At 36.2% G+C, this 17499-nt stretch overlaps 1 protein-coding gene across 26 annotated transcripts in view; it reads left to right on the forward strand.

Annotated features, from left to right (window-relative positions):
- PCM1 (pericentriolar material 1) overlaps positions 1-14511 on the forward strand; it is a 41208-nt gene extending 26697 nt beyond the window's left edge. For 14 of the 26 annotated variants that reach the window (XM_027676481.1, XM_027676488.1, XM_027676486.1 and 11 more), the window contains 16 exons: positions 751-807; positions 1992-2164; positions 2249-2377; positions 2961-3081; positions 3394-3531; positions 3782-3915; positions 4980-5114; positions 5642-5839; positions 8089-8148; positions 9320-9458; positions 10139-10287; positions 11216-11291; positions 12272-12522; positions 12700-12792; positions 12910-13033; positions 14182-14511. In XM_027676481.1, coding sequence (XP_027532282.1) covers positions 751-807; positions 1992-2164; positions 2249-2377; positions 2961-3081; positions 3394-3531; positions 3782-3915; positions 4980-5114; positions 5642-5839; positions 8089-8148; positions 9320-9458; positions 10139-10287; positions 11216-11291; positions 12272-12522; positions 12700-12792; positions 12910-13033; positions 14182-14207 — 2003 coding nt within the window. In that variant the 3' untranslated portion in view covers positions 14208-14511. Of the gene's footprint in view, positions 1-750; positions 808-1991; positions 2165-2248; positions 2378-2960; positions 3082-3393; positions 3532-3781; positions 3916-4979; positions 5115-5641; positions 5840-8088; positions 8149-9319; positions 9459-10138; positions 10352-11215; positions 11292-12271; positions 12523-12699; positions 12793-12909; positions 13034-14181 lie in introns of those variants that run through there. The other 12 variants (XM_027676492.1, XM_027676493.1, XM_027676509.1 and 9 more) reach the window with 6 other exon arrangements.
- The last annotated feature ends 2988 nt before the right edge of the window (positions 14512-17499 follow it).

Below are 17499 nucleotides of genomic sequence, written 5' to 3' on the forward strand. Positions count from 1 at the left end.
TAGTGTTATTTAATACCTCCATACTTAGTTGCTAGTGTTATTTAATAAGTGGTGTATTTTGACAAGAAAACAGTACTGTATATTTAGCACGTGGATTTTCCATTTTAATTTCTAAGGATGCTTCAAACACAGAAGTGAGTAAAAAGTTTGATACTGATTGCTTTTGTGTGTTTTCTGTAGATTAAGTACTTGATAAAAGTAATTTAGAAACAAACCTGTTACTGTAAGACAAGCAAAAATGTAGCCAATCTTGCCCAGTTTTTGGTGATTTTATGCAAGGTAACTGCACAACTGATGAAACTTCGTTGAGTGTTTAAACTACATCCTGTACTGCATACATGTCTTTTTTCTACTCATGCTTAAATGAGCTCCATCAAATATAATTCAAATTCAGCCATGTAACATCACATAAACCCTTACATTTTTGCCATCTGCTTTTCTTATATCTAAATCATAAAAATACTCTCCTGTGTCTTTTTAGGTTCTGCCAGTGTGTTTGTTTCATTTGAAAGATGTAGAAATTTTAGTCGTCACAGAACAATATCCAGCTTTGCCAGCATAGCTGTATCCACACTAAGAGCTGTTTATTAATATGTGTAATAGCTTTTACTGGTCAAGTTCTCACAATAAGCAGCTCTGATGTGGTTTGGATAACCAAGCAGTCTTCCTTCTGCTGTTTTGTATAGACCCTGTCTTTATTTCTGGTGCGCATTTTTGTGTTTATCACTGTCTATCCCCACTTTCCTACAGCGCATGCTAGGAGAATTCTGCAGCAGTCTAACAGAAATGCATGCATTGAAGTGCCAGGTAATGCATTCACTGCTTAGCTTCAACAATATCCTCTTACTTTTTTTTTTCTTCTCTTTGCTTTGGTCCTATAACTCACTGTTTAGCAGATGTTCAAGATTAGTGCTATTGCAGCACCTTCCCTATAAAGGAGACGAGAAGTTACTTGTAATTTGCATGAAATACACTGTTACAAACTACTTCGAATTACATTGTGGACAATGTGTTTACCGCTTTGTTGATAGTAACAATTACAAATAGAAAATATGCAGGTAGATAGATAGTACAACAAAAAACTAATTTTAGTAGGCATTTTTAGGATGTTTAAAAGCTGCTATTGTATTTTATTAGTGGGGGAGGGAAGCAATTTATGGTGACTTCTGTCAAAGGTGGAAAATCTTGCCTTTGCTTAAAAATACTGGTAAACTATTTGTAGATGATCATATTGCACAGTAATGTTTGCAGTGTTGCTAATAACTTCATTAACTTGAATACTAACAAATACACATCTGTTAAACTAAGCCGAGTTTTCCAAATTTAACTTTGCTTCCATTCAGCACTTTCCAAATTATGTATGTAATAATTGTTGTGATGCAAGGATAATCCTTAATTTTCAGAGGAATGGGAGACATAAGGAATACATTGTCTTCTGATACCTATGTAATATGGCTTAAGGGTAGGAGGTTTTATGTGAACTCAGGAGTGATACTAGATACGTATGAGAATGTAGCATTTATGCTTGTGTGGGAAGGAGTGGCTTTCTTGAATTCAGTCTTGAGCTTTCTCAATGCTGTGTCGCAAAAGTGTGGACTACTTGTATAAACTTGAGACTTTTGGTTATCTTGTGTGAAATATCTTAAAACTCGATTTTCAGTGTTGAATGCCTATTCTGAAAGCAACATTGTGGTGTGTGCAATATTCTCTTTTATAAAGAGTACTTTCTGAAGGTATCATTCAGAAGTATAAAGAAAATTTTTCCTATGAATGCCTTATATTATATTTTGTACATAAAAGATTGCATAATTTCAGAGTATTTAAATATTTGCTCTTCAGGACATGAGTAAGCTTTACGAAAGCAGCTATATAATGGAATCTACAATGATTGAGATATAATTTGTGTACCTGTAACTTGCATACCTGATAGGCAGTTGTCTTTCAAATGGATGCCTGTCACAGACTTAACAAGTTCCTTTCTTTTTCTGCAGAAACTGGTAGTGATCTTTCTATGTTTGAAGCTTTGCGAGACACAATTTATTCTGAAGTGGCAACTCTTATTTCACAAAATGAGTCTCGTCCCCACTTTCTTATTGAACTTTTCCATGAGCTTCAGCTGCTAAATACAGATTATCTGAGGCAAAGGGCTCTGTATGCTTTACAGGTATGCACAAAATTGTTGATCTTGTGTATGAATCAAACAAACCTTAGATCCCTTTTTACAGCATAGATTTATTACCTTTTCCAGGATATAGTAACCAGACATTTATCAGAGAACAATGAAAAAGGGAAGTGCGCAAAATCACTGAATTCTGCAACATGGATAGCATCAAATTCTGAACTCACTCCCAGTGAAAGCCTCGCCTCTACAGATGATGTAAGTTTTCAAATTCAGAAGCTGGTTTACTGGCAGCTTTTTCTGTATTTCAGTTTACACGCATGCTTGTCTACTGAAATATTCATACTAGTGATTGAATTTTGCTGAAATTAGTATGGACTTTTCTAAACAAATAGTTGCAAGAGAATCTTTATGCAAAAGTGATAAAATATGGTAGGATTCTTGATGCTGCAAATGAATGATGTGTCAGGAATGAATGGAACACGGAGAGGGATGTAAATCGTAAACTGATATTCGGAAAGAGCCCAAATCCTTTTCTGAGTAGGATCAGGGCAAGTACTTATCACAAGATTCTCCAAAAATTTTTACTTTTTTTAATTTAAGAAATCACTGATGCCTTCTTACAGTTTCTTGTGAGTTTTATAGTTAAATCTTTGAAAGAGATATGGTAGAATCACCTGATAGATATATATCCTGAAAGGAAGGTTCTTCTCTAGTCAGACCACCTGGTGACATGTCTTGATACCACAGCATGTGGCTGAAAAGAATTGCTGGCTTGTTGACACATCTCTGAGAGTATGGTGCATTCTTTCTTTGTATTCAGTTGTTTGGTGTTTTTTAGGAAACTTTCGGCAAGAACTTTCCTACAGAAGCATGTCAAGATTGTGAAAAAAATGATGCAGACAATGGGAGTACTATGTCTACATCTTCAAATTTTGAACCCTTTGCCACTGATGACCTTGGTAAGAATAATGTGATTTAGTGTTGTGTTACTCCTTCCCTCCCAAAATGCCTGCAATTCTCTATGCTTTAGTAGTACACTGTTATTTGATTTTTAGTGTGTAATCATATTTTCTAAAACAAAATATAGATAAATTAGCCTATTGTGAAACACTTTGAGTTGATCACAGTGTGTAATAAGATATTATAACTCAACTACAGTTATACGTAGATTTCAAAACTTGTGGCCTTGAATTAATTTTTATAATTGTTTACTTGTCTATCAATTGAAAACTTTTTATATAGATTAAAAAATGTTTTTATTCTAAATATAGGGAACACAGTGATTCACTTAGATAAAGCTTTGTCTTGGATGAGGGAATATGAGCGTATGAAAATTGAAGCTGAAAGTACCCTTGACTCTGAGGGCTGCTCTAGTAATTTTCAGGGTGCTTCTACTGCTAAATTAGAAGGTATGCGCATATACACATATTTTGCTTAAGTTTTAGAAAATAATTTTTCTGACTATGAAGAATCATTTAATTGGCTGAATTGCTTTCCTCTGTAGTTATATTGAAAACCTAGCTAAGTTTCAAAGGATATTTGCCTACTTAAGGAAATACAATTTATTTTTTAAAAAGGAAAATATGTTTTTGAAGTGGATATTTCTTTAATAGTAATATTGAATGTCTTAACTGTGCCTGTTCTTTAAATTAAAACGAGGTCCAGGTACCGGTGAATGTCAGCCTGTGCCACAGTCAAGTGAAGTTTCTGCTGTTCCATGTCCTCGTATAGATACTCAGCAGCTTGACCGGCAGATTAAAGCAATTATGAAAGAGGTTATTCCTTTTCTGAAGGTAAGAACTCTTTGTAATATAGTGTGGATTAGAAGAATAGGAAAAGGATCTGCATAACTGCACAGAAGAATGTAATTTAAAATTGATCACTTGCATCTTAGAAACAGCTATCAATAAGTATGTGTTAAGTTGCAGACCTTGCTGCTGATGAAGTAAAAACTAAATTCTTCCACAGAAAGGTTTTGCGGAGCTTCTAGTAGGAGAAAGAAATGGTGAGGTTTCTAGATTTCACAGGGCTGGTGGATTTGACATCAAAAAGAATAGAGTTTGCTTGCTTTGGAGCTGACCAAATCAAATAGGAATGTTTGAGAATGTAGTTCTGAAATATTTGCTGCCTTTCAGCAAAGAGAATTGAGATAACTGATTAAAACTGTTACATATAAAGTAACAAGATATTTTTGAAGAATAGCTCTGAGTTGTTGATTTTTAGCATTATTTTCTTAAGTTTACAAGTGTCTTTAAATTGTTGAGAGCTTGTCAACTTCTGTGGATACAGAGCAGAAATGTACTGCTTTAAAGAGGGAGAAATAGTCACAGTTCCTTCTTTGCGAGGTGAAGAGCAGAGAAGATTGAGTTGTAAGATGCTTAAGTCGCCTCCCTGTTCCCTTTTATAGTAGGCACAGTATATAAACTTAGGTTTGTGTAATAAGATTCTCAGTTGATACTAGGTTAAAAAACTGAATACTATTGCCATGCCAGAGTTGCACTGCCTGAAGACTTTTGTTTTGCTTGCAATTTTAAAGCTGCATGAAACAGTAGATATCTTAGCATACGCTTTATAATACACTTGAATACACAGCCACAGTATATGAAGATTCTTAGTTTGTCTAAACATTATAAGATGGCATGTATTCATGTATTGGAAAAGTGAGATAAAGCTTTGTGTCATGACCAGTCAGTCATTAGAGAAGTATGGTGTTTGTGAGATGGATTAGGACCTGTTTGTGGAGTGCTGTTCCTTCACTGGACAGGTGATTTTTTTATAAATTAGTGTCAGTATTTGAGTTGATGGCTAACTTTTCTTTTGAAGTGATAACTAAGCCCATTCTGTGATACTCGTTTAGGAACACATGGATGAAGTATGTTCTTCTCAATTACTGACATCAGTAAGACGTATGGTCTTGACTCTTACACAACAAAACGATGAAAGTAAAGAATTTGTGAAGTTCTTTCATAAGCAGCTTGGCAGTATACTTCAGGTTAGTAGTTTTTCAGTGGTGTTTTGCAACTCTTCCAAGTTGGCTAATGAGCAACAGACAAACCAGCTTCCCTGAAGTTGTATTTTACAGCTTCAATAGCATAGCTGCAGTTCTCCTTCGCCTTTGATGCAGTGATGAGGTGTTATCTTCTTTCCCAAAATTTAAGATTTGCCATGCACAGAGCTTCTTTTTCATCACTGCCAGATAATGAGAGGTGTATCCCTGGCCTGTGGCTGTCTTCAAGGAGAGCTCTGGTGATGCTTTTCATGGATATTTTATGTAAATTCCTGAAAATCAGTAGTTTTCTCCTTTTTTTTTTTGTACAAGCGTGCAGTTTAAAACATAAGCTTACTAAACCCAGTGTTATGTGACTAGAGATTCCACTTAAAATCTGTTTAAGACACTAAAACATTTGAAAAAAATACAAGCTATTATATACATAACCAATTTTAAGTTACTGGGAATATGAACAGTCTTTGAAGTTTGAAAGCCTGTTTCAAAAACTGAAGAATTATTTCTTTTCACAGGATTCACTGGCGAAATTTGCTGGTAGAAAATTAAAAGACTGTGGGGAGGATCTTCTTGTGGAGATCTCTGAAGTGTTATTTAATGAATTAGCCTTTTTTAAACTTATGCAAGACTTGGACAACAACAGTATTTCTGTAAAGCAGAGATGTAAACGAAAAATAGAAACTACTGAAGCGATACAGTCTTATGCTAAAGAGGTTTGTTTTATTATATTTTTGAAAAATGTAGCATTTCTGAGATTGTTATATATGTGTATTTCCTAAACTATAAGATATGATTATCTTATTTCATATGTTGTATTTATTTATTTGCTTACTTATTTTACTAGTACAATGTAATCACAGTTTTGCATGAACTGGTTTTCATCAGTAAGGACAAGTCCTGCATTATAGATGACGTCTGTTACAGATAACTAATTGTGTAGACTTGGTACATAATTCAGAGGAAATATTTTAATGGTTACATGTGCACATAGGAAGGAGTAGACAGGTGTTGAAATAGTATTAACATCTGGGGCCATTGAGTAATTGGGTTTAACCCCAGTAGGCAGCTCAGCCCCACACAGCCTCCTAATCACTGCCCTCTGGTGGGATGGGGAGAGAATGAGAATGGTAAACAGAGAAAGCTCATGGGTTGAGATAAAGACAGTTTAATAAGCAAAGCAAAAGCCATGACCACAACCAGAGCAAAAAAAGGAATTCATTCACCACTTCCCATGGGCAGGCAGGTGTTCAGCCGCTTCTGGGAGAGCAGGGCTCCATCATGTGTAATGGTGACTTGGGAAGGGAAACGCCATCACTTTTAACGTCCCCCCCCTTTGCTCGCTCCTTTCCCAGCTTTACATGCTAAGCATGATGCCATATGGTGTGGAATATCCCTTGGCTCAGTTGTGATCAGCTGTCCTGGCTGTGTCCCCTTCCAGCTTCCTGTTCACCTTCAGCCCCCTTGCTGGTGGGGTTGAGTGAGGAGCAGAAAAGGCCTTGAAACTCTGTGCAAGTGCTGTTTGGCAGTAAAAAACATATCAACTGTTTTCAGCACAAATTCCAAATGTAGCCTTGTACTACCTACTCTGAAGAAGTTCGACTGTCTCAGCTAAATATTTTGACACGTTGGGGGTTCTAGTTTATCATCTCTTCAGTTATGCCTGCAGGTTTCCTTGCAGTAGCTTAGTTTGGCACCATCTTCATCAAATTTGAGTAAGTTCTATGAAGTCATCATGTAGTTGGTTTGTTGGCATATGCAGAAAGAATCACTTTCTAGACTTGCAGTGTAAAATATACATAAACTTTTCAGAAATATTCAAGACTTCGGACATATTCTTGCTCTAAAAAAGCAAGTTTGGATTGGTTTTCACACCATTTACATTTTTAATTTTAGTATTGCTTTTATTAGGAGCATAGCTGCTTTTTTTAAAAGTTATATAAACTGTTTACAGAACAAACAATAAACCAGATTATGGGCATGTATTTATGATTTCAGTGTTCTTTCAGGTTTCTTCTAGAAACACTAATGCCAAAGCAAACCCTTAACTCATTTTTATTTTAAAATGTCGACAGAAGATACTTTTTGAACCTGTCATAAAGTCCTACAAGTATTTTTAGGTGTGCCATCAGCTATATTTCAAGATAATTCAACTTAGATGTACCAATAGCATGGCTAGTATGAGGGAGACTGTGGAGTGCCCTGGAAAGAGGCCAGAAGAACACTCTGAATCAAGAAAGATTTGGACATGACTTCTTGTTTTATCTGAAATTACTCATTGGGCCCTTGTTACATAAAGATTTGGTTTGTACACTGCTTTGAGAAAACAAGGAACCAGCTTAGGTTCAAGGTTTCCTCTCCTCCTGTTTACTTCGTTCCTGCGGCAGCACTTCAGACAGAGCCAGAGATGAGCCAGAAGTGGTAGGTCCTGGTTACTTTGTACAGTCCTGCACAATTATCTCTGTATGGTCTTCTCACAGCCCTCAACTCTGGAATCCCAATGTAGGCACATTTTATCTTGTGTGAATTTTGTGGCTCTCTTGATTCCAGTAAAGTAACCAGTATTAGATTGCTTACTGAAAAGCACAGCGCTTTGTCTTGGTCAGAATTAGAATCATAGAATGGTTTGGTTGGAAAGGACCTTAAAGATCATCTAGTTTCAACCCCCTGCCATGATGTATCTAATTGTATATGTTAAATATGATTCAACCACAGACTGTAGAATTAGCCCAATATAAGCATAATTGTTTAAATAAAAAGGGCTAGCACAGTTTTTTAATGTTTTGCAACTGTGAAATTTTGAAGACATCTGTGTATACAGAAGTCCCTGTGGCTTACTGCCATTTTAAGATAGCAATTATTGGTAAGACTGGCATTTCAGCCTGGCTTTCACGAAGCCCTGGTTTGGTTCACTATTTCCAAGTTATTTCAGTTTAGAATTGAAGATAATTTGTGTTTCTTCTAGGCAAAAAAAGGTCTCCAGGTGGATGTTTGTTCGTCTGCTGAAGATGTCGATGAGGACAAAGTATGTGTTTGCTCTCAACTGTCTTTATTCTTCAGATAATTTCACAGATCACTTAGTCTTACTGTTCTCTGTTATAGGAATCAAGTATTTGTAAGGATCCCATTTCCCAGTATTTAGAAATTTATTAATCTCTTTCCTGTTATTTTCAGTGATTTACTTTATCAAACTAACAGAGAAACTTGCAGATTCCCTTCTTAAGGACAGCTTAACTATTTTTAGCAATTAACATTTTCTTTTTTAATGGTATGGAATAAGTTTTTTTTACTTTCCATGTTAGGGAGAAGGTAGATGTTCTGAGTTGGGACACATGGTATTTGAGGTTTCAGAGCCCAAGTCTGCCTGTGCTCTGAGTATTAAATATTAGTGCTCAGAATTTCTCCTTTTTCTTTTTAAGTTTGCTTTGAAAACCACTAATATAATTGTTTAGGGAGATGGGTTGTGTATGAAGTTTTGTATTTTCTGCTGGAATGTTCAGCTTTCTCCAGTCAAGGGAATGATTTGGTAATGTACTAAATAGAATGTTGATTGCTTTCCTAAATGGGCCTAGGTGTGTGAATAGGCATGTATGCTCATGGAGTCAGTGCTTTCTCTTAGGGCTTAGAGCTTCTGTCACACTGGAAGTAGAAGGGGGAAGCTGTATATCACTTGTCATGGTTGCTGTAGAAGAGTCCTTTCAAGATCTGGAGCCAAACTCAGGAGGAGCAGAATTTTCTCACTCAGTGTGTTTAGCAAATCATTCAGCAGGGAGACTGCTGAGTAGCTATTGCTAAAGAAACGAGAAGCTGTGGTTAGGAATATTTTTACTTCTCATTTAGAAGGAGCAGGAAAGTTGCTGGAAGGTAATAATGCAGGTGTGTCTTTCTTCTTGATAACAACAAATCTAAAGAACCTTTTTTCAACTTTTTCAGGTAATGAAATACTCAGTAGTTACGAAGTCCTTGACAGCTATGTCTGAACAGTGCGTGACCTCTCATAGGAAGTTCTGATGGTCTGTTTTAAGGAGTAGCTCTGCAGTATTCATTTCAAGGCCTTAAGGACTACTTAAACAGATTTTTAGTCTGTAGATAATTCTTTATTTTTGAGAATTAAAGGTGACTCCTTGATGCAGAAACCATAGTTTAGTCTTCAGATAAACAAACATGAAATTGCATAGTATTCCTTGTTTCCCTAGGACAAGGATGAGACTGAAATGGTTAAACAAGTACAGGACTCAGAAATGTGTGCTGGTAATGGAGTTCCTGAAAGCAATAGGTCTGATGCGTCTGATCAAGAGGAAGATGAGGAAAGTGATAGTGGTCCAGTGGCAATAAGTAAGTCATGTTTCTACAGCTCATTATTCTGTGCTTTCACTGTAGTTTTGAGCAACTTAACTTTACAACAAGATTTGCATGAAGTACTGCTGTGTAACACCTTCTCTCACAGATTTTCTAGTCAGTCTTTTTTCAGTGAAAGCTTTGCAGTACTGTATTTACTAGTATCATGTGAAGGGTTAAACATTCCAATTAGAGGAGCTTTTGTTCTTCGTAATCAGTAGATCTGTAAAAATATATTAGAATCAGATTCATTGTTATGTATCTTGTCTCAGCTAAACTTGAATCTCAGCTTTTAACCAGAATGATGTGAAAGCTGCTGAAATTTTATGCAGTTTTTCATTTAAATAATGTGGTTTTTTAAATATGCTTCTACTTAAGCTTGCCTGGGTTTTTTTAATTTTTTATCCTGTTTTTTATCTAACACCAACTCCTGGCTTGGATTCCTTTACCATTTATGTTCTTTACACCAACTTGTTTAATAACTTAGATCACACCAACACAGTGGTGTTTGTTCATAGTATAGCTGATGTGAAGCATATGGATATTTGAAAGTTAAGTCATTACTGTATCTTAATTTTAAAGAATGTTTTGGAACAAGGGTTATAACTGATCATTGCAGTAAATTCCCCAATGGGATTTGGCAATATGAAGGTGGTTTTACATTGATTTGCCTTTAGGTTTATCAAAAGCAGAAACCCAAGCTCTGACTAACTATGGCAGTGGAGAAGATGAGAATGAAGACGAAGAAATTGAATTTGAGGAAGGACCTGTTGATGTGCAGACATCACTACAAGCCAGCAGTGAAACAACAACTGAAAATGAACAGGTATCACCAAAACTGTAAATGCAGAACAAACCTATGCTAGTGCACAGCTTTTCAGTACATATTGGTATGTAACTCAGTTTTTCTTGTTGCACTGTTTTCTTACTATAGAAAGTAGAAGAATGATACAAGAAATTGCATGATACCAATAGCTGCTACATAAAAAATGTAGCATTCCTCACCTGAATTTATTATTGGTATAGCTGATGCCAGAATGGATGGATGGACACAGACAAAATTAATGTTTACATCTGCTGTCATAGAGAAAAAAGGTTAAACAGCAAATGAAAAGTTAAACTTTCAAAAAAGGATCATGTTTTAAACCTTTAACTGGTTCTTTCTCTGTGTTTGCAGACATCAAGTTCTAGTTGTGAGCCACTGACTTCTGTATTTCTAGCATGTCTTTGATTTGTCTTTCCTCTCTATCATGTGATAATTTTTTCTAGAACAACGGTGAAATGTTATTGTCATTTCGGTGTTAGTTGTCTTTAAAACATTTGGATGTGTGTGATCTGGTTTTGGAGACTTGTCATGTCTTTATATTTCAGTAAATAAGATGGACTTGTGAATCTCTTGAATCTTTGGTTTACTCAACAGGTATTAACATTAGAAAAGGACATAACTGGAACATTTTACTTTAAAGGCTAAAACAATAGATCTTTTCTGTGGAACCAAAGAGTTTACCTGGCAACTACTATAGTGAAAAGAAAACGTTCAAATAATACACGTGTATCAGTGTTAATGGTTTTGTAAACTATTGTTGACCAGCTGATGAATAGGGAGAGTGAGACTTGCTGTCTTTATTTCAAACTAGTGAAAACATGAAATCATGGAGCAGGTGTGCAGTGTGTTTCTGGTTAGTAAATTAGCCAATAAGATACAAAGCTGATCAGTAGAATTTGTTGTAACTCGTTTTTACCTTCTCCAATAGAATTCAAACCAAGAATTGAGTAAGGCAAAAAGCAGTGAGATTTTGTCATCAGAACAAGAATCTGTTAATATTAAAGGTAAGCCCTGTATGCAGTAACTGAGGGACTAACACTTCCATAAGAATTTGCATACTGTGAGAATTATCTTGGACATTGCCTGTGATACATGTAATTAAGAGAAAGATGATCAAATTTGCAAGAGCTTACTGGACTTTTTCATGGAACTGTATCAGTTGCCTAGATATATCTGTGTTGATATTGACACAGCAAATCTTTTAAAGAGGAAACATGGAATAATCTGAGGTAGGTAGATGTGGTTTTGATGCTTGATGTGAGCATAAATTTTAGTTGATTGTTGCAGCCCTTGACATACAACTGTAGCAGAGTAAATTTGTTACAGTATTTTGATGTTTAGATTTGTCTAGTATTTGATTTTTCTGCTACTACCCTTTTACTAGCAGTTGAAATCACTTTGTATTTTAAAGATTTAAAAATCTGTTTTTTTTCTGTGAGTAATGCTGTGTTGTAACTAATGAAGAACTGAGAAATCATTTTCTGTCAAAAGATCGAAGCTCACCAGGTGGTATGCATGTTACTTCTGATGTAACTGTTTTTACCACCACCTTTCCTGTGTTTTTCTGTTGCAAATACTGGGTTTGTTCTTGGCCTATTTTTGTAGACTAAAAGCAATATTTGAGTAGATCCTGTGTGGCAGAGTGTTACATATCCTCGTACCTAGAATGGATATTTTATAGTAGGTCATTTAGTTCTGGGAATTGTTTTTTCTGGGTTTTGTTTTGGGTTTTTTTAACTGTTTTGAGTCAGAAATCAAGTAATGTACTCTCATGTGATAATTGCTTATACTTAATTGTATGAGAATACAAATAACTCATGTTTTGTTTCAGTCAGCTTTGTGTTGATCTGAGAGACTAATTCACTTTCATTGCTCATTTATGGCTTTGGGTCATAATTTGTAAGAAAATAATAATCTAGCTTTTTTGTACACTCAGAATCTTTTACTATCTCTGCCAAGATAAAACGTAATTTTGTGTTTTTAGGTGAACAAGATGTGGCTACAATTGTGCCTCATTACCTCAACGTCAAGGAGAATACACCACCTTTAACAATCAATACCCCAGAATCTTTTGTAGCAGCCACTGTGAAAACAGAAGAATCAAACTCATCTTTACCAGTAAATGAAACACAAACATTAGATACCACATGTGCAGAAAACAAATCTGGTGCAAGTTCTGAAAGCTCCATGGCTGGCAGCCCTGATACAGAGTCGCCTGTGCTAGTGAATGAATATGTGCGTATATTTCAGTTAAGATACATCCAAGAGACATGAGAAACTTTTTTCTATTTCAGTGTTATTTCTAGTTTGCAGTCTTGTTGGGCATTGTTTTTTTGATATACTTTAATAGTCAAAAAGTGAAAATAAAACAAAATAGCACTATTCTCTAAATATCACTATTTTTATTAACAGGAAGCTGGTTCTGGAAATGTAAGTCAAAAATCTGATGAAGATGACTTTGTGAAGGTTGAAGATTTGCCCCTCAAACTTGCTGTATATTCAGAGGTATTTGGCTACTATTTGTGGGGTGTTGTTTAGGAGTGCACACCCTAAATGTCTTTATTATCTAGACAGCACAAAGAATTATCCAAAATTTTGAGATTTGCTTTCTCTGTTATGAAGGCAGATTTAATGAAAAAAATGGAAACAGAAGCACAAACCAACAGTTTGTCTGATGAATTACTGGATGGAGGTGGAGCTCGAGATCAAGAATTAGTAGGAGATGCCCAAACTTTGAAAGAACCTGGTAAAGATTATTTTCTAAATCTTACACGCAAATTGGGAATACACTGTAGAATTTAAATATCACTGAAGTAAGGAATTATTGTGGTGCTGAAAGAATATTGGGTTTTGTTACCATGCATTTGAAAATACTTTATTGATATGAAGGGATTTTGCCTTCCATGTCTGTTTGATATACTTTTGTTAGATTCTGTTGCTGATAAAGTCATAAAAATTAACATATGTAAAGTGCATGTCACAATGTAATGGTTTTGAAACTTAGTCAAGTGGAGTAGTATTTTTGTTTCATGTTATGCAAGCTTGGGTTTAATTGTTATTATCTGATTTAATAATGCTCAATATAATTTCCTGACAGACTGCTCAGTGTTTTTGTGATAGAAAAGTTCAAGAGACTTTTCAGAATAGTAAAATATCTCTTCCAGAAAAGGAAATTATTTTCCATATGAAGCATAACATGAGGTGGAAAAAAGTTTCAGTGTGTATGATAGCAGTAAAAATTTGTCACTTGCTTTAAACAGTATTTATACAGCTACACGAACTTAATGGTAATGCAGGTCAGAGAATTTTTTTTTTAATATAATGTTGATATTGTGACAAAATTGCAGTATTAGAAACTTCTATTCAATTGTTAGACTTGTAATTCTCCAGTGGAGAATACAGTAAGGGTGTATATAAAGACATGAAATGGATATTCTCATAGTAGCAGTTTTCTGCTAGTGTAGCTAGTTCCAATTCCTCAAATATGCATTTTTTTAATGCATTTGCAGTCACAGCACAGATTTTTCCAGAACAAAGTGTGAAGAAAGGTACATCTTTCTTTCCATTTCATTCACTCCCTATCAGCATTCTGCTTGTCACAGCCATGCCAGCATAAGTTGTGCATGCCCATTTGATGGATACTGATGCATATGCCTGCTGTGGGAGCAGTCTGGCTGGGAATGCCATGCCACACCAGATTTGTAGGTAGCACTAAGCCATTATAATCTGTGTATGTGGGGTTGGCTGTAGCTGTTCCAAGTAATCCATGGCTCAAAATGCTTGTGAGGATGAAATATTTCATCAAGGTACTTCAAGGGATCTAGGAGTTGAAATGTGGTCATGAGCTATTTTTGATGCCTTGTAGGTAACGATGAGTGTACTCTTACTTTACAGAAACTCTTGGAACTCAAAATGCATGAGAATAACCTGAAGATATCTGCATTTATAAACTCCATGTATACAAATGCATACAGAAGATCAGCACTAATTTCCCAGAATTCTGGAAGTGTATAAAAATGTAAAATTTTTGACACACTGCCTCTTAGGATAGGTATGTGAACTTCTGCCTGTGGCAGTTTAAACAGCTGGAACTGAATTCACTTCTATTCAGTTTTGCTGCACTGTTCTTTTTCTGTCTTAATTTTTTATTTTTTATTGTGACTTGTTTAGTAATTTTAAAATTGTTCAAAATAGTAGTTTTAAATAAAGTTTGGACTTGTCTGTAAATTTTGTCTTTTGAAAAATTTTCCTTTGGCTTGCAAACTGGTTTGCTGAGTTTGTTGCTGGAAGTTAACTGACTTGAAGTGTTGGCATACTTGTAGCAGTTTGTTACTTCTCTTACAAGAAACACTGCTCATTTTCCTGGGACAAGAAATTCTTGTCTGACTAAGTTTCTCCATCTTCTGCAAATATGAGGTGTAGACACAGTACATACCTACATGTTGCCTTTATAGCCTAGAGTATAGCTGGTTTGTAACAAAAAAGTTCCTGTTCATGGCCTGTGGAATTCCTTTGTATCAGCACATTTATCTGAGGTGAACTTAAAATACCCCGGGTGTGTAGTTAATTGCAGAAACCAGCAGTATTTTCCTGCATTTTCTGTTTTGCACTTTCAGTGTTCAAAGGAATAAGCCTGTCTGAAAATGCTGGTATCCTTTCACAGGTAACAGTTACAAGTGATGCAGTTGAAAGTCTGTAGAATCTGTTCCTAAAGTATTTGATTTTAATTGGAATTTTCTAAACTTCCTTACAACGTTAATGTTTTAAAAAAACAGTCAGCAACTAATGGAGTCTAATGGTAAAGGTTGAATTAGAATTGTAGAAAAGTAGATTGGAAAACTTTCTTCACTTTTTCATACCAGAGCTGCTAATAACACTGAATCAAAAAATTGAGCTAGAAGTAGCTTATTCAGCAGATCTGCTGCATTATAGACATTCTGTTTACCTTAAACACAAGGCTTTTCTCACAGTAGTTAAAAAGCACTGGTCATCTTTAATTCAGGTTTGTGGTGCCTGTGAGGTTAGTGTGATAATATGGCTATATACCATGGGTGCCAGTCTAGTGACAGTGAAGCCTAAATATGCCTGAAGTTTAAATAAAATGAGAATGTAATTCTTTTGTGATTTTGTTTTTTAGTTTCTTTGGAGTGTCTCTAGATATTATGAGTGAATTTTGAAATGGCAGCTTATGGTCACATGCCTCTCGTGTCCAAAAAAGTTACTAGCAAATGTTTGAAGACAGTTTAGTTACTGTGCAGACTTTAAACTTGAGGACATGAAATACATTGTGGCAAAGGTAAACCTGTGAACATAAACAATCAAAGTTATTAATTACTAGTTTAGCCCAAGAGTCACTCAGTCAACCTAAAAGAGGATGAAGTAGAACAAGATTTTGTGTGCAGGTTTGAAACAAGTCTAGCTTATATGGTGAATCATTAAATTCTAAGCTCAAGAAAGAGCACGAGCACGCACCATTCCTGAATTCTTGCCCTGGCAGGGTGCGAGTTTAATCTCAGCCAGTGCCTAAGCACCGAGCAGTTGCTTGCTTACTTCCCCACCAGTGGGATCAGAGAGAGAATTGGAAGAGTGACAGCAAAAAACCTCATAGGTTGAAATAAAGACAGTTTAAGAGCTAAAGCAAAAGCTGTGCATGCAAGCAAAGCAAAAGGGCAGGCAGGTGTTTGGCCATCTCCAGGAGAGCAGGGCTCCATGAGGCATAATGATGACTTGGGAAGACAAATGCCATCCCTCCCAATGTCACCCCATCCTTCTTCTCTGAGATTTATATGCTGAGCATGATGCCATATGGGTCTGGAATATCCCTTTGGTCAGTGGCAGTCAGTTGTCCAAGCTGTGTCCCCTCCCACCTCCTTGTGCACCCCCAGCCTCCTTGGTGGAGGGGTGGGGTGAGGAGCAGAAAAGTCCTTGCTCTGTGTAATCCCCACTCAGCAATAATGAAAACATCCCTGTGTTATCTACACTGTTTTCAGCACAAATCCAAAACACAGCCCAACACCAGTTACTGTGAAGAAAATTACCTCAGCCAAAACCAACACAGTGTGTGTAGGAAAAATGCACTGAAATTGTATTTCTTTGGTCATACTTCCTCTCCACTGTTTCATCACAGAATGGTTGAGGTCAGCAGGGACCCCTGGAGGTCAGCTTGTCCAGCTCCCCTCCTCTGGTAGGGCCACTCAGAGATGTTTGCCCAGGTGGCTTTTGAATATCTCCATGAGAGACTACAACCTCCCTGAGCAACCTGTGCCAGTGCTCAGTCATCATTACAGTACAGTGTTCCCTAATATTCAGAGGGAACCTCCTGTGTTTGTTTGTGCTCTTCTAGTCTACTTTCATTATCCCTTACCGAAGTAGCAGAATTGTTGAAAAGTTAAGCTCTCTCTTACATTCTAATGCCAGTCCTTCTGGCATACTACATATGTAGCTCAGTTCAAGTAGAATTTGTTTCTTGCTTAAAAAGAGCACAGGAGAGTGTGAGGTAGGAGAAGCAGAGTCTTGTGCTTAATGCATTGCTTGCTGCTGTACTGATCTGGACCAAAGTGAATGTTACATCTTACACTTTCAATGCCCATTGCACAGTTCATCACTTGAGACAGTTCTGTAGAGCAACAAGTACAAAGAACTGCAATAATTATTTTTAGGATGAAAGTTCAAGAGGCCAGAGCTGGTTCTCATCTAATGCTAATTCAATTCAGTAACAGCTCTTCCCTTGGAAGGAGATTGCTGTGTGGCATCTATCCCTTACTTTTGTGTAGTGAGTGACTTACCAAAGTAATGTGAGACTGGTATAGAGCAAAACCAAATCATACTGGACTGGGACTCATCTTCACTACTGGAAGTAACTGCTGCTTCTGAGAGGAAGGTGGAACAACTGATTTCTTACAATAGATTGCATCACTGCTTTTGAAATGTTATTTTAATTAGATCCCAACGTGTCCTAAAATGATTCATGCTCCAAAACTAATTACATCACTTACAAAGTCTAAGCATTAAGACAACAGAAAACACATAGTAATTTTGGGTTGCTGTGGCTGCAATGCTAGTATTTGGAACTGTAGTTACCTACTACAGGATTACTATCTTGCATAGCCAAGAGTTCAAACAAAACTTAACCCTTCAGTGGTAAACTTTAAAGAGCATGAGTAAGAAGCCTTCACCCATTCTATATAAGTGTGCATATTCACACAGTAGCAT

Source organism: Neopelma chrysocephalum, unplaced genomic scaffold (assembly GCF_003984885.1).
Source record: "Neopelma chrysocephalum unplaced genomic scaffold, ASM398488v2 Primary Assembly neopelma1_42, whole genome shotgun sequence".
NCBI classification, from domain to species: Eukaryota; Metazoa; Chordata; class Aves; order Passeriformes; family Pipridae; genus Neopelma; species Neopelma chrysocephalum.